General features: G+C 39.5%; 1 protein-coding gene across 8 annotated transcripts in view; it reads left to right on the top strand.

The window, feature by feature from the left end:
• Positions 1–23,344, top strand: part of aebp2 (AE binding protein 2) — a 143,116-nt gene that overhangs the window by 11,688 nt on the left and 108,084 nt on the right. For 7 of the 8 annotated variants that reach the window (XR_005944874.1, XR_005944875.1, XM_041203026.1 and 4 more), the window contains exon 2: positions 18,624–18,831. Coding sequence is in view for 6 of the 8 variants with exons in the window: in XM_041203026.1 (XP_041058960.1) it covers positions 18,624–18,831 (208 nt within the window). In the remaining 2 variants the exon portion in view is untranslated. The remainder of the gene's footprint in view (positions 1–18,623; positions 18,832–23,344) is intronic. The other variant, XM_041203025.1, reaches the window with a different exon arrangement.

The following is a 23,344-nucleotide window of genomic DNA, read 5'->3' as shown; positions in this document are numbered from 1 at the left end:
TGCATGCTTCCAGACAACACAGAAAAGTAAGGTCACTTTGCTACATTGGTGCTTGTTTGGGTCTGTTTATGTATCAGCTGCAGTTTCTGGTTAGTTAATTATACAGGGAAATGGGTTGCAGCCTTTAGTATTTTCTAATGTGCAAGAACCATGAGCTGAGTTGTCTGCCTACTAGACCATGTTTGTTGCTTCTACAAGAACCTTTTGAATTATATGTTTGCTTCAGACTACATAATGGTTTGTTTTACATTGCATGTCTGCAAGAGCACCTAATGGTGCACGAACTGAATTGAGCACTGCTATTGTTCTTTAAGATGTGAGAACAATAATAAAGCCTAAAGCTTGCAATGTCATGGGTCTTGTTAAGTCACATTCATGCTCTCTACCATTCTAAAGTTGGTTTGTGCAAAGCAAATAGAATGTTTTATTAGCCTAATTCCTTTGACTATGTTGTAGCTGTCATAAAACCCTGATCTTTAGAGCTTTAATTTAACTCTTAGAACCATGCACTGTGCATGTTAATAAATGGCCTGTCTGTAACTTTTCAATTGATAATGTTTTACATAGTTAAAATTCAACTAATTTTTTTTCTCCGTTATCTCATTGGAAATATTTATATGCGATATGAAATGTTAAATGGTTGAAAAACCGTTCCTTCACAACTACTGAAATAAATTGTAGGACAGAATAGTTGGAATGAGCTGCATAAATCTGCTGTCAAGGTTGTGAAAAGCCCTGTTGGAACATGTCTCTTTCAATCATTCCATTTTGGGATTTCCTTGGCTGGACACCATTCAAAAAAAGACAGCTGGTCAAGAAATAGAACAAATCTAGTTGTATGAATAGTAACCTTTGAATTCAGAGCATTGGCACTGCAGAAAAAAAACACTGATTCTAAAGCTTCCTGGTTTTTCTGTCTTTGTTTTCTATGGATATATAAATTTTCCCTGTACAGAGATCCTTCTTGCAGAGTTTTTTAAAAAAGGGTTGGAGTACTCTCCATTAGCTTAAACCTACTTCTAATAGTAATCATTTAGTTCTTACAAGGTAGTCCATCATCTCATTAAGAGCAGCTGGTAACAAACTATGAGAAACTAATTGCACTAGAAGTTTACAAAAGCTCAAGCTGCCAGAGAGGGAATATAATATTGGCACAGTGATTACTATAATAAAACCTCCTACAATTATTCATGGCCTTTGTGTGATTTTTGAAAGCTCATATTTGAAACATATAAATCGGATAAATTCACGCTTGTGGAAAAAATCTTCAGTGAGTTTATAGATTTTATACGTTGTTGGCTTGACTTATTTGGCAGCACGCTTTCCCAAGTTAGAACATTATAGATTTAAGCCTCAATCCAACATTGTAAGCTGATACTTCATTGTATTGTGCTGAGGAAGTGCTGCATTTTCAGAGGTTCTGTCATTTAGATGAAGTCCCATTTGCTTGCTCAGGTAGCTCAGTAAAAGACCCCATAGCACTATATGAAGAGTAAGGCATTCTGCCAATATCCTGGCAAACCTTGGCTTTCTCAAGCAACACTGAAAGCAGTTTATTCACAGCTGTGTTGATGGGACCTTGCAGTGCAAAACTAGCTACTGCATTTTTCTTACCTAAGTGAAATTCAAAAAATAAATTGAATATGAGGCTTTTTAGGATTTTTGAGTGATTTAATGAAATACTGTTTGGAAATTCCTTTGGTTGATTGGGGAGTGCATTCTAATTAAATGCTGGTAGTTTTAATGTTACCACTTGTGCAAGCAATTTGAGGTCTAAATTCAGTAAAATGTCAGTCAAGTTAACGCATTACAGCATATTGATTTGAATTTTTCCTATAGTGCCTCAATTTAGATATGTGACTAAAGCCAAGTGACAGACTGGAAAATAGAAATGAATTTTCAAAGTCAATTTGTATGGCCGGTCAGTTTGTATAGTCACTTTGATTGTTGGATGGTAGGTCATGTCTAATTATTTTTTACGAGGTTACTAGCATGATGGATAGTTGTGTCAAAGGATGTTGTCTATAATAGACTTACAGAAAGTATTTAATAAGGGTTCCGCACAAGAGATTATTAGCAAAAATATATAGAACCTTGGTGCGAGCCTATCTGGAGGCTCAGTTCAGTTTTGGATGCTGCAGCTCAAAGATATATTTGCCTTGGTCAGGGTACAGCAGAAATTTGTTAGAATTGTTGTACTGTAGCTTAGAGGTACAGATTGCATAGTTTGGCTGGTTCCCTTGTCTATCACAGAATCACAGAATTTTAATGGCACAGAAGGAAGTCATTCGGCCTATCGTGTCTGCAAGCAGAAGATTAAGGGTGATCTAATCGAGGCAGGTAAAATGATTAAAGGGACATCATTTTAAAATTAGAGCTAAGCCATTTAGGAATGAAATTAGGAAGTGCTTTTTCAACATAGGAATGGAAATCTGGAACTTGCTTCCCCAAAAGGCGCTGTGTGGATGCTGGGTCAGTTGGCTTTCAAGGCTAAGTGATAAATTTTATTGGGTAACAGCAACAAAAGATATGGAACACAAGTGAGTAAGTGGAACTGAGGTACAAATCAGCCATGAACTAATTAAATTAGAGGGGCTGACTGTCCTATTCTGCTGCTATGGTTTCTTTTAAAGTCACTGTACCATTGCCTGAATTTTGTCATCAGTGGAGAACAAACAGTGTCAGTCATGATTGCATTAACACTTGCTCAAACATTCTTTGGAATTTTGCACCGGAAATTGTGATTAGCGAGCTAAAACAGTTCAGTACCCTTTACAAGGGATCAGGGACCATGTGAACAGCTAACCAACTCTCTGTAAGCAATCAAATTGAAGAATCCTTACTGAGGTACACAGTCTGAACTCTGAATTAACGATTCTAACTTCTACGTCAAGTAATCCAGAAAGCAAACTAAGAGGGGATAGTGATGAGGCTAAAAAAGAGAGACAGACAAGTTTTTAAAGTATTTGAATTTTATTTTGTTAAATCTAACATTGAGTCACCACATTTGCAAAAGTTGACTGTCAGTGCCAAAAGAGGTTATTTGGCAATAATTGAGGCTTACAATCCTGTTAAATTGAATAGACAAGCCCTAACTTCTGACGAATTTAGATCATCTAAGTGAAATAACTTCACATCCTTTCAATGTGTTTCAATGCTGGGGCTTAGTTGGATGTTGATATAGCAAAGCTTCTGGAGGAGCAACTCGGAGAGCACTTACTGCTTTCTGTATTTAACTGCACATGTGTGAAGGCAGCATATATTGTTGATCTTCTGCATGCAGTCATTATGATTCTCAGTAATATGAGCAAAATGACTAGAAAGATGTCTATGAAAAATAGGTGTAGCAAGTTCTGTCGTATCAAATGTTTTCTTGATGTAGAAGATTTTCATGGTTGCTGGGCAAAACAAGATATTTCTCGAAGTTGTAATTTTAAAGTCTGACCAGAGTAGCTAATTTGAATGACTTTGATCTAACTTAACTTAAATTTGAATTTAAACGAGTATGCAAAAAATCCCTTGTCCTTTAATATTCAGATATTGTGTATTATGCAGGCACTGCACCAAGAAGAATAAGGTTTTTTTTCCCAATAACTTCTACCTCAACTAAGCAGGGTTATGACTTTTTTATGGTTAACTTTTATGATTAATGTGAATGTGCAATTGTTCCAAAACAAGTTGAGAAGTGAAATTTGACCACCCACAGATTCTGTATCCTTAGGTCAAGGGCAGAAGCTGCACTTCAAGTTTTAGGAATCTTTCAGATGGCATCATAAAATTCCAGCAGTTCCGTTTACACCATTGATCAAATTTACTTCTTGATTTGTGATGCATAACTATTTTGCTTACAGATTCAAGTATGAATGAATGAGGAGAACCAAATCAGATTTGAATTTGCTTCAGTGCTTTTATTAGTTGGTGACTGTATACTTGGTGGAAAGCATCCTATGACAGAGGTACTGAAAGTTTGAATAAATTTGTCAGTTTTTGTTCTAGAAGTTCATCATAGCTTTAAGTGCAACTATTGAACCATTAAATTTGTAAGGACCAGACTAAAATTTATAACAAATTTCCAGTCCACAAGGCTAACGTTGCCACAATATTGTGCTACTAAATAATGTCTTGCGCCATCTTGCACTGCATGCTTTTATTTATTGTGTTTGCATGTAAATCTTTATGACGTTTTCAGAGGAATTGGAGGTTAAGTTACTGATGTACAAGGGTTGCCCAACCCTGCTGAGTGAATTTATTTAGTGATCATAAAACAGTGGCCCTAATAATAGGATTCCAGAATTTACTTTCGACTGGTCAAAAACTCCAGGCAGGCATTCTCGCCATGTCATTTTAATACAAGCGGAAACTGAGAAAAAGGTGCTGCAAACCAAATGCTAAACAGCCAGAATTTGCTAAGACAGGAGCTTGCAGCACTTGGTAAGAATTTGCTTTTCTGCCATCCTTTGTTAAGTCCTGCAGTTTTGGCCTCCAGCAAGAATGATGATCGAGGAACCAGGCAATGTTAGTTTTTTTTTTATCTAGATGATATAAGCATGCCACATTTTGTCATCACCCTGCAGAAGCAGTCAGGTGGAATTAACATGGAAGCTTTTTTTTAATTTTTAATTTGATTTTTGTTTAATGCCATAAGATAATAACAGGAGCAGATTGTCCAGGCAGCCAAGCCTATCTTGCTGGTCTACGCATCAACTCAGCATTTTAAATTGCACTGAATCACAATGTATGCACACGTTATTGATCAGATACAGTGCAGGAAGCGCTCCTCCAACCTCCAAGCAACTAATATTTGAGAGTTATCTATGTGCAATATGTTGATTTGTTCAGCTGGCTAAACATTTATCCCGCAACTGCAAGATTGTCAAAAGCCTTTCCAATTGAAGAAATCAAGGGAGCATCTAGCATATTATCATCAACGAAAGATATAGTAAAGCAAATATGGAAAGCTGTTAATGAGTCCATGCTAACTGTCATGGTTATATGGTCATCACTAATCTGGATCCCAAATGCAAACTTCCATAGTTCCATGTCAAGCACACCCAACCATGGCTCTTGCCACCACAGGTGTTGTTTTGGATCCCAGCCACTCCTCACACTCCTCTCCCTTGGATTGTTCTATTTCTGTTTTTGGGTCTGTAGCCTGCTCACATGTGTGACAATTGCAATGCAGGAACACAAGTTTAAACACTTGCACAGACTTGCTGAGAATAGAGGTTATCTGTTTTTCCAACTGTTGATCGTGTTGCCTAAAGAAAATTGAAACATGTATAATTAGCGTTCCCTCAGTTTGCTGATATGCCAGACCCCACATTATGCAAGCTGTTGTGTTTCTTAAAGCTTCCATGCCTCACTTAACTTCCCACAGTACTGGTATTGATATGTAAAATTAAATAGAAACTTCAGAATCAACCATGGGCTAGTGGCTAGAGATTAATGACTTTTTGTGCCTTTATGCTTTTATGAAATGATCATTAATAATAATGGCTAGCGGAACACTTCCTTGTTACCTCTTTTGTGCTGGTGTTTTGATTCAAGCAAGAATCTTATAGTGGCGTGGTTTGTTTGTGTTGGTGTGCACTTCATGTCTATTTTACCCCAAGATACTTGCAGGAAAAGGCCCAATGAATGTGCTGAGTACATCAGTGTTGAGACATAGTTCGAACATTTTAGTGTATGTGTGAAGCAATTATATAGGATTTCTTAATTGAAGAACACAGTTCCTCTGTTACAGATGCATTGAGAGTTGTAGTCATGTGTTACTTTCGTAATTTAAACATTGAACGCTATAAAGGTCTAATTATATTTCTTTTTGACTAGCATTCCGTGCAGAGAAGACCTAAAAGAGAGAATCCAATGTAAAGCCAATCAGCTCGGAGTCAAACTCTACAATCTAAATATATATTTGGCAGCATATCATTAGAAGTAAAGGAAAATGTACAGTCCTGAAAAAACTGAATAGTTTTGAACCTACCAAACTTTTTGAATTGTATAAATAGTGTACCCCAGGTCCTTCGGTATTATAATACTGAGTTCATTTTGAAAACAGAGTTTGAATTTCATTATTTTGTCTTTTGGAGATCAGAGTGTTTCTCTTGTCTTCAAATGAGGAGGAAATGGGGGTTAGTTCCATTCACACTGAATATGTTCTTTTATTTTTTACTAAAAAATAATGTTTCTAACTTTGGGACAGATGCCTCTGAACTAGGCTGTCCATGGAGGAAAGGTTAAATTGGGAGAAACTGTAAAGGGTAGGTGGCTTAATGGATTCTTGAAAAAATTCTAAGATATCCCTTGCTTTATTTCTCTTGATTTCTGGTTCATATGTTTTGTACTTTGAAAATGTCCAGGGACTGGATCATGTTTTGCATGAGAAATTTACAACATTTGTAGCTGGGGACTTTACTCTAAAATTGGACAGTGTTGAAACACACAAAAGAAAAAATTGGAACAACAAATGAAGAAAGTGCTTGGCACTTGCCTAGCAGAGAATCTTTATGTTCATTCATGGGACATTATCTTTGCTGGCTGGGCCAGCATTTTTGCTCATGCATTGTTGCCCTTGAGAAGATGATGGTGAGTTGCCTTCTTGAATCACTGCGGTCCATGTGGTTTAGGTACACCTACAGTGCTGTTAGGGATTTGACCCAGCATCAGTGAAGGAACGACAATACATTTCCAAGTCAGGATGATGAGTGACATGGAAAAGGACTTCCTGGTTGTGGTGTTCCCATCTATCTGCTGTCCTTGTCCATCTAGTTGGTAGTGGTCATGGGTTTGGAAGGTGCTGTCTAAAGAGCCTTGGTGAATTCCTGCAGTGCATCTTATAGATGGGACACACTGCTGCTACTGTGCGTCAGTGGTGAGGGAGTGAATGTTTGTGGATGTGGTGCCAATCATGTGGGCTTGTCCTGGATGGTGTCGAGCTTGTGTTTTGTGGGAGCTGCACTCATCCAAGCAAGTGGGGAGTATCCCATCACACTCCTGACTTGTGCCTTGTAGATGGTGGGCAGGCTTTGGGGAGTCAGTGAGTTACTTGCTGCAGGATCCCTAGCCTCTCACCTGCTCTTGGAGCCGCAATATTTATATGGCTAGTCCAGCTCAGGTTCTGGTCACTGGTAAGCCCCCAGGATATTGATAGTGGGGGATTCAGTGATGGTAATGCCATTGAACAATAAGGGACGATGGTTAGATACTCTCTTGTTGGAGATGGCCATTGCCTGGCACTTGTGTGATGCAAATGTTACTTGCCACTTCTCGGCCGAAGCCTAGATATTGTCCATGTCTTGCTGCATTTGGACATGGGCTGCTTCAGTATCTCAGGAGTCATGAATGGTGCTGAATATTGTGCAATCGTCAACTAGCATCCCCTCTTCTGACCTTATGATGGAAGGAAGGTCATTGTTAAAGCAGCTGTCGATGGTTGGGCCGAGGACATTACCCTGAGAACTCCTGTAGTGATGTCCTGGAGCTGTGATGACTGACCTCCAGCAACCACAACCATCTTCCTTTGTACTAGGTATGACTCCAAGCAGTGGAAAGTTTTCCCCTGATTCCCATTGACTCCATTTTTGCTAGGGCCAATTGATGCCACACTCAGTCAAATGTGGCCTTGATGTCAGCTCACTTCGGGAGTTCAGCTCTTTTGTCCATGTTTAAACATGAGTAGCCCTGGCGGAACCCAAACTGGGCATCAGTGTACAGGTTATTGCTAAGCAAGTGCTGCTTGATAGCACATTTGATGACCCCTTCCCTTACTTTACAGATGACGGAGAGTAGACTGATGGGGTGGCAATTGGCTGAGTTGGATTTGTCTTGTTTCTCGTGTACAGGATATACCTGGGCAATTTTCCACATAGCTGGGTAGATGCTAGTGTTGTAGCTGTACTGGAACAATTTGGCTCGGGTTACAGCAAATTCTGGAGCACAAGTCTTCAGTACTGTTGCCAGAATATTGTCAGGGCCCTATAGCCTTTGCATTATCCAGTGCCTTGAGCCATTTCTTGATATCACGTGGACTGAACTGAATTGTCTGAAGACTAGCATCTGTGATGCTGGGGCCCTCCGGTGGAGGCCGAGATGGATCATCCACTTGGCACTTCTGGCTGAAGATTGTAGCAAATGCTTCAGCCTTATCTTTTTCATTGGCGTGCTGGATTCCCCCATCATTGAGGATGGGGATATTTGTGGAGCCTCCTCCTCCAGTGAGTTGTTTAATTGTCCACCACCATTCAAGACTGGATGTGGCGGGACTGCAGAACTTAGATCTGATCTGTTGGTTGTGGGATTGCTTAGCTCTGTCTATCACTTGTTGCTTATGCTGTTTTGGCACGCAAGTAGTCCTGTGTTATAGTTTCACCAGATTGACACCTCATTTTTAAGAAGCCTGGTGCTGCTCCTGGCATGCTCTCCTGCACTCTTCATTGAATCAGGGTTGATTCCCTGGCTTGATTGTAATGATCGAGTGGGGGATATGCCAGGCCATGAGGTTACAGATTGTGTTTGAGTACAATTCTGCTGTTGCTGATGGCTCACAGCGCTTCATGGATGCCCAGTCTTGAGTTGCTAGATCTGTTTGAAATCTATCCCATTTAGCACAGTGGTAGTGCTACACAACATGATGGAGGGTACCCCTCAATGTGAAGGCGGAACTTAGTCTCCACAATGACTGGTGGTCACCCCTACTGATACTATCTTGGGCAGATGCATTTGAAGCAGGCAGGTTGATGAGGATGAGGCCAGGTATGTTTTTCCCTGTTGTTGGTTCCCTCGCCACCTGCCGCAGACCCAGTCTAGCAGCTATGTCCTTTAGGACTTGGCCAGCTCAGTCAGTAGTAGTGCTACTGAGCCACTCTTGGTATTGGACATTGAAGTTCCCCACCCAGAGTACGTTCTGTGCCCTTGCCACCCTTAGTGCTTCCTCCGACTGGTGTTCAACATGGAGGAGCACTGATTCATCAGCCAAGACTGTTTGGTAGTTGAAGCATTGATTCAGCAGCTGAGGGAAGGTGGTATGTGGTAATCAGCAGGAGGTGGCCCACCTGGTCTGCCATTTAATCTAGTGTTTTTCTCATCTAAATGAGAGAAATACTAGATTAAATGGCAGATCATATTAAATAAATACAGGATGCTGCCCTTAATTCTAAAACTTCAGACACCCTTCGATCTGGACCAGAGGAAGAACAGGAACCAAAATCATTTCTGGGTCAAAGTAATTAGTTAATCAAAGTAGTGCATAGAAAAGGGCATAAAAACCATAATCAAAAGATTTATCTAGATCAGTAACTTTTAACAAGGGACCAATCCTGTTTTTCCCTTTTTCTCAAATGACAAGGGGGCAACATTCTCTTGTCTGTGCCTCAATTTCAAGAGTAAATAGCAAGACTGATATTTGTGGACTGGTTATGAACCCAGCATTGCAATATTAAAACTGAGTCACTAAGTGGATTAACTACTCACTGCATCCATAATACTCCACCCTATTTTCATTTATTCCACCTCGGAGTAGCAGTTAACCTTAGAAGTAATATCAATATGCAACAGAGCACATTCACGAAAATCTAATTTTGTTACATGGCATTAGAAAAGCACAGTCCAGAAGTTCATAAAATACGCTAGCAGTGGCAATGTGGTATGTGAGAGCAACTTAGCGCTTCAGCTTTGCTTTTGGGGCACTATTCACTGTTGAGCAAAAACAGCAGTAACTAAACTCTGCGTCAATGGTTAACTTCTTGGGGGATCCTCCGTGAATAATTAGACATATCTGAGGACCTCAAACCCTACCTGCTGCCCTAATTTCTCAAAGATTATCAAAAACTCAGTCAAAAATTAGAAGTATCATTGCAAGCTTTTAGTGCTATGCAACAAGTTATTAAGCGGCCTAATATAGTTAGTGCTCAGCGTGATGATATCCCTGACCCAGACAATGTATGGAGTTTATCTCTTTGTTGCAAAATGTTTCTATTAAAAAATAGTGCTTTGAACTAACCCTTTAGAAAATAAATCTCATGGTGCATTTGTACTTCTGTTTCCAGCCTGAGACCAGTAACTGCAGCATAGTGTCTAGTTAAGCCCTGACTCATTGTCCAAGTGATTTCCAACTTTAAAAATGTAGGCAGTACATTCAGGAGTATCCAACACTATGAATATTTAAATAATGTTTGGAAAAATGCTGGCATGTTCAGGTGACCCCTGAATATATTTTGAATTTGGCTTGACAAAACACTGGAGTTTAATTCCACTTTGGTACCCAAGCGGCACGAGACTGTTCTCCAGGCCTCTCACAATTCCCTTTAAGTTGGGCCAGAACCTTTACTAATACATAATTGTCACAGAGCAGCTACACTTTTAACAAATTTAGTTTGAAAAAACAGATGACAGTCTGTCACCTTTAGCTTCTATACCTTTGTCTTGGAATCAGCAGATCCTGTGTTTCTATATATTTTTGAGGTGAGGAGACCTGTCTAATTATAAGAAATAGGAGCAGGCGTAGGCCATACGGCCCCACAGGCCTGCTTGATCATTCAATAAGATTGTGGCTAATTAAATCAACTAAGTTTTCCTGCCATATCCCCACATCTTTGGTCTTGGTGTCACATCTGAATCCAAGACGAACACCGACCTCATTCATGCCATTACTAAAGCCTCCCATTTCCACTTCCTGTAAGAAAAGACCATAAGGCGTAGGAGCAGAAGTGGGCCATTTGGCCAATCCAGTTTGCTCTGCCATTCAATGAGATCATGGCTGATCTGATAATCCTTAGCTCCACTTTCCTGCCTTTCCCTCATTACCCTTGATTCCCTTACTGATTAAAAACCTGTCTGTCTCAATCTTGAATATACTTAATGACCCAGCCTCTACAGCCATTTGTGGTAAAGAATTCCACAGATACACTAAAAAGAGAAGAAATTCCTCCTCATCTCCATCTTAAGTGGGCGACCCCTTACTCTTGAGATTATGCCCTCTGCTCCTAGACTCTCCCACAAGGGGAAACAGCCTCTCAGCATTTAGGATAAAAGCAAAATACCATGGATGCTGCAAATCTGAAACTAAAACAGAAAATGCTGGAAAAGTCAGCAGGTCTAGCAGCATCTGTGGAGAGAGAAACCAAGTTAACGCTTCGAGTCCGTATGACCCTCCTTCAGAGCTGAAGAGAAGTGGAAATGTGATGAATTTTATACTGTTTAACGGGGGTGGAGCAGGTGAAGTTGGATAGAAGGCCAGCGATAGGTGGGGACAAAGGAGAGATTGACAACGATGTCATGAACTAAAGGACCAAGGGAGTATTAATGGTAGTGGTAAAGGCTAAAAAAGGTGCTGATAGTGGCATAAGGGTAAGAAAGCGATAATAGCAGAACAAGGTTAGCATTGTGTGAAAAAACAACATGGAATAAGTAACAGACAGCCCTTTTGGGGCTGGGGATGGGGGAAAAAAGAATAGAAAATAGGATAGAAGGGGGATAAAAAGGGGATAAAACCATAGATAAATAAGTGGATAAAAAATAAAAATGATTGTAGAAAAATGGGGATTAAAAAGGGGGTGTAGATAGAGGGGCGAGTTCGTGGTCTGACGTTGTTGAACTCAATGTTAAGCCCTGAAGACTTTAAAGTTCCTAATCGGAAGATGAGGTGCTGTTCCTCCAGTTGGCACTGGGCTTCACTGGAACATTGCAGCAGGACAAACACAGACATGTGGGCATGAGCGCAGGGTGGTGTGTTGAAATGGCAAATGACAGAAAGGTCTGGGTCATGCTTGCAGACAGACTGAAGGTGTTCTGCAGAGCGGTCACCCAGTCTGCATTTGGCCTCCCCAATGTAGAGGAAACCACTTTGGGAGCAGTGAATGCAGTAGACCAAATTGAAGGAGGTGCAAGTGAAATGCTGCTTCACCGGAAAGGAGAGTTTGAGCTCTTGGATGGTGAGGAGGGAGGAGGTAAAAGGACAGGTGTTGCACCTTCTACGATTGCATGGGAAGCTGTAGCAGGAAGAGGATGATGGAGGTGTGGACCAGGGTGTCCCGGAGGGAATGGCCCTTATGGAATGCTGACGGGGGTTGAGGGGAAGATGTGTTTGGTGGCGACATCATGCTGGAGTTGACGGATATGGCGGAGGATGACCCTTTGAATGCGGTGGCTGGTGGGGTGAAAAGTGAGGACAAGGGGGACCCTATCATGGTTCTGGGAGGGAGAAGAAGGCATGAGGGCAAAGGCAAAGGGGATGAGTTGGCCCTATCAACCACAGTGGCTGGGAAGCCTCGGTTAAGGAAGAAGGAAGACTTGTCAGAAGCGTCGCTTTGGAAAGTGGTATCATCAGAACAGATGCGACGGAGGCGAAGGAACTGAGAGAATGGAATGGAATCCTTACAGGAAGCAGGGTGGGGGGAGCTGTAGCTGTGGGAGTCGGTGGACTTGTAATGAATATTAGTGGACAGTCCATCACCAGAAATGGAGAGGTCAAGGAAGGGAAGTGTCGGAGTTGGACCATGTGAAGGTGATAGAGGGGTGGAAATTGGAAGCAAAATTGACTAATTTTTCCATGTCTAGATGAGAACATGAGGCAGCACCGAAACAGTCATCAATGTACTGAAAAAAGAGTTGTGGGGGAGTACCTGAGTGGGACTGGAACAAGAAGTGTTCCACATACCGCATAAAGGGGTACTTCCACCTATTGCTGGTCTTCTATCCAGCTCCACCCCCCACCCCAAAAAAAACAGTATAAATTTCATCACATTTCCACTTCAGCTCTGAAGAGTGGTCATATGGACTCAAAACGTCAACTCTGTTTCACTCTCTGCAGATGCTGCTAGACCTGCTGAGTTTTCCAGCATTTTCTGTTTCCCCTCTCAACATCTACCCTGTCAAGCCCCTTAAGAATCTTATTTGTTTCAATAAGGTCACCTCTCATTCTTATAAACTCCAACGAGTACAGGCTCAACCTCTCCTCATAAGGAAATCCCTCCATACCCAGGGTCAACCAAGTGAACCTTCTCTGGACTGCCTCCAATTCCAGTATGTCTTTCCTTAGATAAGGGGACCAAAACTGTTCACAGACATTGGTCGACATGGCCCCGTCTCAGCTCATTTGTTGCTGAAACTCTCATTTATGCCTTCATTACCTTTAGACATGAATAGTCATGCCTACCCTCGAAACTTGAGGTCATCCAGAACTCTGCTGCCTGTGTTTTTATTTACACATCCCTGTGCTCGCTCCTACATTGGCTCACTGTCAAGCAATGTCTTGAGTTTAAAATTCTCATCCTGGTTTTCAATCTGTCTTTGGCCTTGCCCCTCCCTATCTAATCTTCTCCAACCCACAGCCTTCTCATCTCTGCTCCTCTAATTCTGGCCTCTTATTAGTTCCCAATTTTAATCTCACCACCATTGGTGGCTATGCCTTCATTGCTTAGGCTCCAAGCTCTGGAACTCTCTGCTTACTCCTCTCAGCCTTGTTTTTCTCATATAAGACACTCCTTAAAACCTACCACTTTGACCAAATTTTGGTCATATGATCTAATATCTCCTTAAGTGGCTCAGTGTCAGTCTGTTTTATAATGCTCCTGTGAAGTACCTTGGGACATTTCATTACATTAAAGGTGCTATAAAGTTGTTGTATCCCTTGATTCCCTTAGTGTCCATAAATGAATTGATCTATGTGTTGAATGCACTTGACAGAATATCCACAGCGCTCTCGGGTAGAGAATTCTAAAAGTTTGCAACCATGGGTTAAGAGTTTTTCCCTCACCTCAGTCGTAATACAAGTGACGTTTTGAGTATTTTCATTATGTTGTGATCTTTTGCTCCCACTTGGCAGAAGTAATAAGTAATGTTTTCTATCCTGTCAAATATCTGCAGCAGAGATTGAATAAAGGGGACAATGGGCTTAGAGACTTTAGTTTTCAAAACTATTGCTGATTTGATATTGTGGCTGTTTTGTCAAAGACCATAACTTTTATATTCATCCTTAAAATATTGTTTCTAAACATTGCTTCTAGGTTGGCTTGCAACTATGATATAAAATGCTCTCTATAACCCTTGAATAAATACACAGTATATACGACACAGTTCTTGGGTATGAGACTAAACCAGAGAAGCATCAAGTGAATTGCTGGTTTCGCTTGGGCTACAAGGATCATCACCATGGAACCTTTCTATTTGTTGCATTAGGGCACACTGATTCGAGTTTGGGATTAAAACAGGTTGAAGGGTCATTTGGACTCGAAACGTTAACTGTATTTTTGTTTTTGTTTTGGATTTCCAGCATCTGTACTTTTTTGCTTTTTATCTTAGTTCTCAACACGTTAGCCGAGTTTTTCTTGTGTGTCAAGTTGCATGAGTAGAACTTGTTTCGATCTTAACATCTCTTCCCCAGCACACCAGGCTCGCGTATCTTCTGCAGCTGTTGTACTACTTGGTCCTGTTCTTTTCTGCTCAAAATTCCTTGGCCTACAAATAATATCCAAATTTTGCAACTAAGTGGAGCTTGAAAAACTGGTAAAGGTTCAGTCATTGAAACTTAATACAATGTCCTGTATCAATTGTGGCTGTAACCTTTTGAAAGCTCACCAAGCCTCACCTTTTATTTGTCCTTTTCTTCATTGCTGCACTCTGAAATAGTTTGGAAAATATTCTGTGTTAAAACCAGTTATGTACAAATGGTTTAGCAGGATACAGAGAGGGTACTTAATTGGTTACTCCAGCACTCGGTGCACCCAAAGCCATGAAATTGTTGGGACTGGATATTGCGCTGCCTTTTAGAGAGGCATTTGGGGCGTTGATTCTCTCCGGTGTGATTAAATCTCAGTGCAGCCAGGCAGAGTCAACATGGTTTTGTGAAAGGGAAATCCTGTTTGATTAATTTATTTGAGGAACGTAACAAACAACGTTGGTAAAGGGGAAACTGTGGATGTGCTGTACTTATATTTCCAGAAGGCATTTGACAAGGTGCCACATCAAAGATTACTGTACAAAATAAGAGCTCATGGTGTAGGGGGTAACATATTAGCATGGAAAGAAGATTAGTTAGCGAACAGAAACAGCGTAGACATAAATGGGTCATTTTTGGGTTGGCAAGATGTGACGAGTGGAGTGCCGCAGGGATCAGTGCTGGGGCCTCAACTGTTTACAATTTATATCAATGACTGAGATGAAGAAATCAAATGTATGGTTGCTAAATTTGCTGATGCAGATAGGTAGGAAAATAAGTTGTGAAGAGGGCATAAGAAGTCTATGAAGGGACATAAGTGAGGAGCAAAAAATTGGCAGTTGGAGTATAATGTGGGAAAATATGGACTTGTCCACTTTGCCAGGAAGAATAGAAAGGCAGCATATTCTTTAAGTGGAGAGAAATTGCAGAGCTCTTGATCATATTGAATGGCAGAGTAGGCTCGAGGGGCCAAATGGCCTACTTCTGCTGCTACTTCATGTGTTTGTATGGTTAGGGAGGATCTTCCACTTCTGACTCCTGTTGACTACTGTTTACTGTAAATGTAACAAGTGGTTCTTGAGTTTACCCCTGATTATTTTCATTGTTATACAATGCAGTATTGACATTGGATTAATGATATATTCATTATTACCCCTCTGGTTCAACCATGATGCTGTTTCGACTACGTTGTAATCCCTACTATAAAAACCCTCATTTTGGGCAACTTAACTGGCAATCTTTTCACCTGGCGCCTGGTTCTCATGAATTTAGTGTGATGTAGTTGAACCTGTTCTAACTGAATCAGAACCCTGTTGTTTTATACTGCAAGCAATGTCAATCAGTCATTGTCAATTCCAACATATTTTTAAAAACTCTGCGACCTCAGTTTAAATGTTGAAAGCAAGATTTACAACCCCTGGCTGCATTCACATTTGCATTTGAACTATTTTTTTCTGCTGTGCAGGATCTGGATGGATTTTACCTGTAGTGTAAATGCACCCCAAGTTGCCCTGACTTGATTCCTGTCTGAGTAAATCGGAGAATATGATGGATGTGCAGGTTTTCAGCTAATAGGTGATTGATTTTGCCATTTTCAGGACATGCAGGGAAGAGAACAATAATTCTTGTAAATGAGATTACTATTCTATCAAATTGAGCATAGGTTTGAAAAAGAAGACCTGCATTAAATTCATTGTACACGGTGAAGCTCAACATTGATGCTGAGGTATCGTCAACTCGTGGAGCGATGCAACAATTCTGATTTGATGCACTGATGAGATCGAGAAAAGAGGTTAGAAGCTGCAATTTTTGCTTCTGCAGTAAAAGTTGCAGTTCTTCTCACCCTCTGAGGGATTTGAAGTCAATGATTAAATCCGTGGCAAGATAGAAAATGCTTCAACACATGCAGCTACCAGAAGTATTTCAGAAACTTTGAGCGCAAGAATTGGGTGACTTACTGTTGACTGGCCCAGATGTCTGACAGTGGACATGCTATTTGCATGCTGTGAGAAAATGACTTTTGCGAGAGAGTGGATTCAGTGGGCATCTAGATCTAAGCACTGCTGTTGTGCCACCAAGTTTTTTTCTTCAATGTGGAATAGCAACAGCAATGTGGTCGTGGTTATGGTGGTATCAGATGGGCTAAGTGCAGACTAACTGACAAGGATGTGCTTGACCTTTAATGATATAAAAACAGACAATGTTGGAAATACTCAACAGCACAGCCTCAGACAACTGATTAAAGTTCCATAAAGGGAGATGTGCAGTAACCATCCCTTTAATGTTGTAAAGAGAATTGTACGAGTTTTACTTTGTCTTTTTTCAGGTTTAAACCTGATTTTTTTTCAATTGATCTTTGGAAACTTGACTTAATCTGAGAAGAAAATCTTTAGATGAAAGGGCAGATACGTTGCATTTGCATGATTGCCATGCTGTTCTCAAGAAAATTGAAGGCTTACAGGAATTGGATGCTACGCTTGCATCTGTTGTTTTCCTATAGAGTGTATAGTTAAATACTGTCATTAATATAATAAAGTAATGCATTAGTTGGTGGCCTCCTTTCTGGTTTCTTGGCCAATGGTGACTTACTCAGTAGTGTTGGTTTGTGGCTAGAGACTAATTTAAAAAGTTGTCTTTTAAATATCAATTCTTCCCCTAATTTTATCAATTATTGACAAAGATTAGTGCTGACAAATTAGATCTTTAATCAGTGTAAGATATTCTATCTGCTCTGAGAGGCTCCAGTGCTGTGTTTCTGAACGAATATGAAGTTTTCCCTATGCTGATTCTATATTAACGCTTTGTGTCTCCCAAGTGCAGCCTCAAAAAAAAGCTTGAATCAAGGCATTTGTGATGTTGAGTTGGACAACAGATGGATAAATTATTCTACAGGTTTATTTTCCAGCAGGTTTTCATTTTGAGCAAGTGTATTATGTTTCATTGGAGCCTTGGGTGGTGTGGAAAACCCCTATTATATCTATTCATGGTTAGTGTTGAGCCAGTTAGCCCTTTGTTAAGTCTTCTATTTCCTCACCAATTATATTGCATAACTAAAGCCATAACCAGAGTTACAATTCATGCTATAAATCTGATGTGAGTAACCTGTGATTACAGCCATAATGGCAAAATAGCTAGCAAAAAGAAATCTTCAACCTTATTTAGCTTGGTGCCAACGAGTAATAGCTTGAACATTTAGGCTAAGGCTGTCTTGTTATTTTAAAAGATTAGTAACAGTAAAAGTATTCAACCAATAACTTAAATGGTGTTTCAGATCTTTTAGCAAGAATTGGAAACTGCAACACTTCAGATCTTAGAATTTAAGTATCTCATTACTTTAACTTTCTCGTGATAGTTCCTGATGGACACCGTAGCATTGGCAATGTACTCTAAAACTCTTCAAGTTACATAGAAATTATAACAGCAACAGATTTTTGTCCCAACCAGTCTGTTTTGGCATTTGTTCCCTACACACAATGATTCTAATCCCATTTGCTTTCTTTGATCCCATGCCCCTTTGCTTGGCCCTCACACCTCCCCCACCTTTCCCACAGCTATCTTGCAAGTCTTAACACTTGATATTATCTCTACTACAATTGCTAACTCCAGTACACTTGATATTATCTCTACTACAATTGCTAACTCCAGTATACAACATTCTATGAAAAGGAAAATTCATTGGTTCTTTGTCCTATCAATATTTTTTTTACACCAATGACCCCTTGTTCCAGGCACTTTAATTTATTCTCTCCTATTCTCTTGGTAACTTTTAGCACCCCTTTCAAAATCAACCTTGACCTTCAATATTCTATTAAAAACAGCTCCACTTTTTCAAGTCTTAATAGTTGAATTTCCTCGTACCAGACAACATCCTACTGAGTCCGAGCTGTGCCCTCTATACCCTCTCAACATAATTCCCAAGATGTAGAGTGTAAGGCTGCACACAGTACTCCAGCTGTGATCCTATGGTTTTCACTATTCCCTCATTACATTTATATTTTATACTTGCCATGAAACCCATTTTCCGAATGCTTTTTTATGACCATGTCTACTTGAGACTACTCTGGGAAGTCTGCAGTAAGCATACCAAGAGAGATTCCAGTGAAGGGTGAATATCTTTATTCATACAATATTTTACTATGTATTCTATGTGGATGTTATGCACCCTATTAAAAATACTGCTTTTTCTTCAAAGTATCAGCAGCACCTTAATGGATATGGACAGTACCATCTCCAGTGGACGCTCTACACCTGCGCTGATAAATGGTCACGGAAGTACTACTTCTTCAGGAAAGAATATCACTTACAACTGCTGCTGGGACCAATGTCATACCAGTTTCAGCTCCAGTCCAGATTTGGCAGATCACATCCGTTCAATACATGTGGATGGGCAACGTGGAGGGGTCTGTTTTTTTTTCTCTTTATTCCTTTAGTTTAGCTAAGTGCCAAGTTAGAAGATAATTATTAATGAGGCCTAGTAGTGGATATTTGAGAATACTTTTGTTAGAAATTGGGTACTTGTAAACCAAGATTGTGCTTTTGAATAGAATTGCTTTATACCTGTTTAGATGTAGTTTAAAATGTCTTGTGTACTGACTAGATTGTAGATGCTCATTTGTTTTTAATTTATTCATGGTAACACAAGTAATATTTCATATTTGTGCTGCATGAAGTCATACCACACTTGCATGGTGCTTAGGTAGTAGATAACCCAGCAAGGCATGGACTTCTTCTGTGTGTACTGTCATTTCATCCCCCTCTCCCTTCCTCCAATTACATTTTTTTTATGTGAGGTAACAAAGCCACATGTGTTTATGGACCTGGTGAATAAATAGCATCCTCTATCTGCTTTCGTTCTGCTCTGAGGTGGCTGCCGGGTGGTGTGGTGTAATTTACTTGAAAGAATATCATCATCAATTAGATTGGAGGATTGAACTTAATATTTTTTCACATGCATTGTATTTGTAACTTGGTGTCCATGCTTTCTTCCTCCATGCTACCCGCTCCAAATTTTCCTCCATTTGGGTTCTAACTGGAATGCATCAGTGTCTGTGTTGGTCATCTGTACCACTGTGCGCATGAGTGTGCCTTGACTAGATTCCATTGCCATTATCCCTGTAAGGGAACTGCAAAGCCAGAACATGGTGCCTTTGACTCTTGTTCTTACTTTCCGTTTTTGAATGCACAGATGTATGATTTTTTAAAAAAATACAAATAGTAAGAATCTGAATTGCTTTTAATTGCATTGAATTACTGGGCATAAAGTCCATTGTATGTCATTGTATAGGCTTTTGAGAGTCCTTGCACAACATTGAAACCAAAAGAAATTCTACATTTGTTTTGATTTTGATTAAAACTGGATAGATTTAATCGTAGTCTTTAAATTTTTAAGAGCAGGGTTTTGTTGAAAACATTTGAATTACTAAATTGTTAGATACGTTTTAATAAATCATAATGGAAGAATTGTTTGATACAATATCACTTCCCAGTGAATTGGTGCAGCAGTTCTGTTTTTTTGGTGTCTATATTGCTTGTCAGTGTATAGTATAGCAGCAGCTTATACTTAGGTGACAGAAATCATTACGCTGGAATTTGACATTTGCAAATAAAAAATTTTTTACATAGCTAATCTAATCTCAGTTATCCTGTGCTTTGGCCATGGTGCTTTAACCTCAAACTAATTTTTGCGGTTTGCCCATGTTCTTGTATTGTCCCCAAAATCTATTTCTTGAAATAACTGCCTTGTTTTTCTGTCTCTTGGCTGGTTTCTGTCTAGCTGCTTGCCCAGTTTTTATCTCATCTCCTCTCGTACCTGCCCACACAGACCAGAATAACAGCCCAATGTTCCATGAAGGTTCAGTTACTCAAATCAGAAGAAGTATTAAGCTGCCCACCATTCAATATCATTTTAAAATAGTTTGTTTTGACTTGAAACTTGTGGAAGTATAGCAGGTTTACACATTAGCAGATTTCTTAATGATGTAGCTCATGAATAGTCTGGAACCTGGAATAGCCTGAACAGAGTTGTGATTCGCAAATTGTGCAGTGTAATAAGTTTACTGAAGACATGTGATCCGAGTTAAAATAAAATGTTGCATACTTCGCTGATTCTGAGAAGGTTGGACCAAATGCCAAATTGCATAGATTCATGATATGTAATACAGCTTGCCTACCACTTCAGAAAACTTTGTTGAGTCTGCAAGGAGCTTCTCTCGTTTAAGCTCAAACCACTACCCCAGCCCCCACCAGCTCCCCAACCATTTCCCTTATTCCTCACATTGCTTCCTTTTTGTTATATTTCATGATGGTGGATTTTTTTCCATTTTTGCCCTTCTAGCAGTTTTGTAGTTTTTGTTGACCATTGTTGTAGCCTAACCTTAGGAGAGACAAGTGCAAAAGCGAATGGGTTTAAATCTCCAGAGGCAAACAACTGACCATATGGTTATTTGCTGAACGAGCCTAGTTGACAATGTCTGCCATGTCTGGCTCAGATCAGAGCCTTAGCTAGTATCTTGGTTTACATTTGGTCAATCAAATATACATTTGGCAATTATTTCAGCTGGTGGCTGATTTGTGCCCTGCAGATATGTAGTGTTTGAGTGATCCCTTAGACTCCTTTTGAGCTTGAAAATTGGCAGAAAACCCAAAATATGGTTACGATTTCAAGTAAAATTGCTTCCACCCTCCTGTATAGACCTTTTGGCTTGCAGTTTCCACTCATTGCATTGTTTTTTTCAGTAAAATTTGCCCAGACCGGCACAATAGATCTCAGGGACTGTAATTACATTCAGTGCTAGTTTAAAAATATCACCTTAGAAGTAGGCCTTGCCCAGTGACCTGACCAGGATGAATTAATCACAATTAGGACTTTCCTCTAATTGGATTTGTTTGTGGGCCTTTTGAGGAGGCTGTTTTTAAAAAAAAAAGTTGTGGTGTTCTTTTGAGTGCTCAAGCACCTTTAGGAGTGCTTAAAAATCTGGAATACAATATTTTAAACTAAAACTGACCACTGTACTGCAATATCTAATAAATGGCTACCATTCGAGATTGGGTTACTGGCAGGTGGTGGATTGACATCGATTCAAAAATGCTTATTTTTGTGATTAAGCCCATTTACAGTTCTATTAATTCAAGTTACCACGCTTAAATACAGCAAGGAATATTTTAAAAACCAATTTAAATTTATTTATAAATTTAAACAAAAATGTTTTAAAATGCTAAATTACATAGGTTCATGGTAGATTATACATTTGACAATATGCATTCAAGTTTGAGTGAAAACTAAAACATTTTTCCTTTTCGCTGATTGTGCCCAAAATGGAAAATCTACCCCATAGCTTATGTTGTTATTTTATGTGCTGATTAGCCCACGATTTTCCTTTCATTCACTAGTGAGGAGAGAGGTGAGAAACCTCAGGCGAAAGTTCTATCAGAATACCAACTTGTGGAAAACTTTCTGAAACATAATGAGAATGATATAAATATTTGAAAATAAATTTAATTTAAACCTGTTTCCACATGGAAAAGGATAATGTACAAATTTGTAAGAACCTTTGCCATTTTCCAGGACAAGGTTTGCAAATTCTGTGGAAACAAACATTAGTGCCATAGGGTTTGGATTTATGTTTTGCCACACTCTATCTGAAAACCAAAAAATAATGTGTTCAGTGTGTTGAATAGTTGAACTCTCTTGATTACACTGATTCTGCTCCTGGATTTGACTTTTGTTTTGACCCCCACCCCGCGTGCCGCCTGTTGTAGGTTGTTCAATGTGTGTAATGTACTACATACTCTTTCCTTGTTCTGTGGTCTCTGGAAATTGTGTAAAATAATTAGAGAGCTGCAGAGGAATTGATTTACCTCAATTTCCCTTTTTCTCACCAGAATTGCAATATTGCCGCCATCCTGTGCAGGTTTTAAACGTTTCAGATATAAATATAATTGTGGTAAACTGTGATTTGACATGTAATTTTAAATATATCACCTTGGTATGTGGTGGGTTCCCATTAAGAATCCAAGTAAAATGTATGCAACAGAAATGCACCATGTTATTGTTGAATATTAACATCATTTGAGCTGTTGCACCTTCAATCAATGGAATGTTTTCTGTTGGAGGTTGAGCCAGATTGATTTAATTTTATGAATTTCAGTGAAGCGTGCGAGTAGTAACATTTTACACTTATTTTCATTTGAAAGTGCTAATTTTACAGTTATTAAATTTATTTCCTCAAATTTGGTCTGTAACAGGAGGGAGCGCTTTGTGTTAGTGCAAGATGAAGTATTGGTGAAAATGATCTATTGTTTGCGACTGTTATATTAAAAGCAATTGCAAGAAATTTAAGCTCATTCGTGTTTTTGACTTGTGTGACTTTGTTTTTTCTTTACCTCCATGCCTAAAATATTTAACCAACACACATAAGCCTGGTAGCAATACTGAAACCTAGATTAAGTGATTTAATGCTGTTTACTAATTGGGAGCCCCTTTTGGACATGGTGAGAGTTTAAAAAAAAGTAATCCAATAGATTACAGGAGGAAAAAGAAAGCAAGCGTTTTAAAAGAAATGGTGCTTGTGGAAAATTAGAAAATGAAATAATGTGAAACATGTGAATTAAGTCCAGGCTTGAGAATTGGACACATTGTGAACTGCTGAGTATTGAACCGACAGGATCTGGTGGTGTTTCCAGCTTGATTGCATTTAGATAATCAACTTAAGTATATATTTTTTCAGATTGATGTACAATTATCCTTGCCTTTATCAGCGATATCCTTATATGTCAGCTACTGAGAAATGGATCAAATTGTCACTGCTGTCAATACTCTTGGCCAAAATCATTTCCAGAATGGATAAAATAGCCAATGCAGAATGAAGTTAATTTTATTATGCTCAACAAGTACTTATCCCCAACCCAAAAAAG

Source organism: Carcharodon carcharias, chromosome 13 (genome assembly GCF_017639515.1).
Source record: "Carcharodon carcharias isolate sCarCar2 chromosome 13, sCarCar2.pri, whole genome shotgun sequence".
Taxonomy (NCBI): Eukaryota; Metazoa; Chordata; class Chondrichthyes; order Lamniformes; family Lamnidae; genus Carcharodon; species Carcharodon carcharias.
This window is presented reverse-complemented; position numbering and strand designations above follow the sequence as displayed.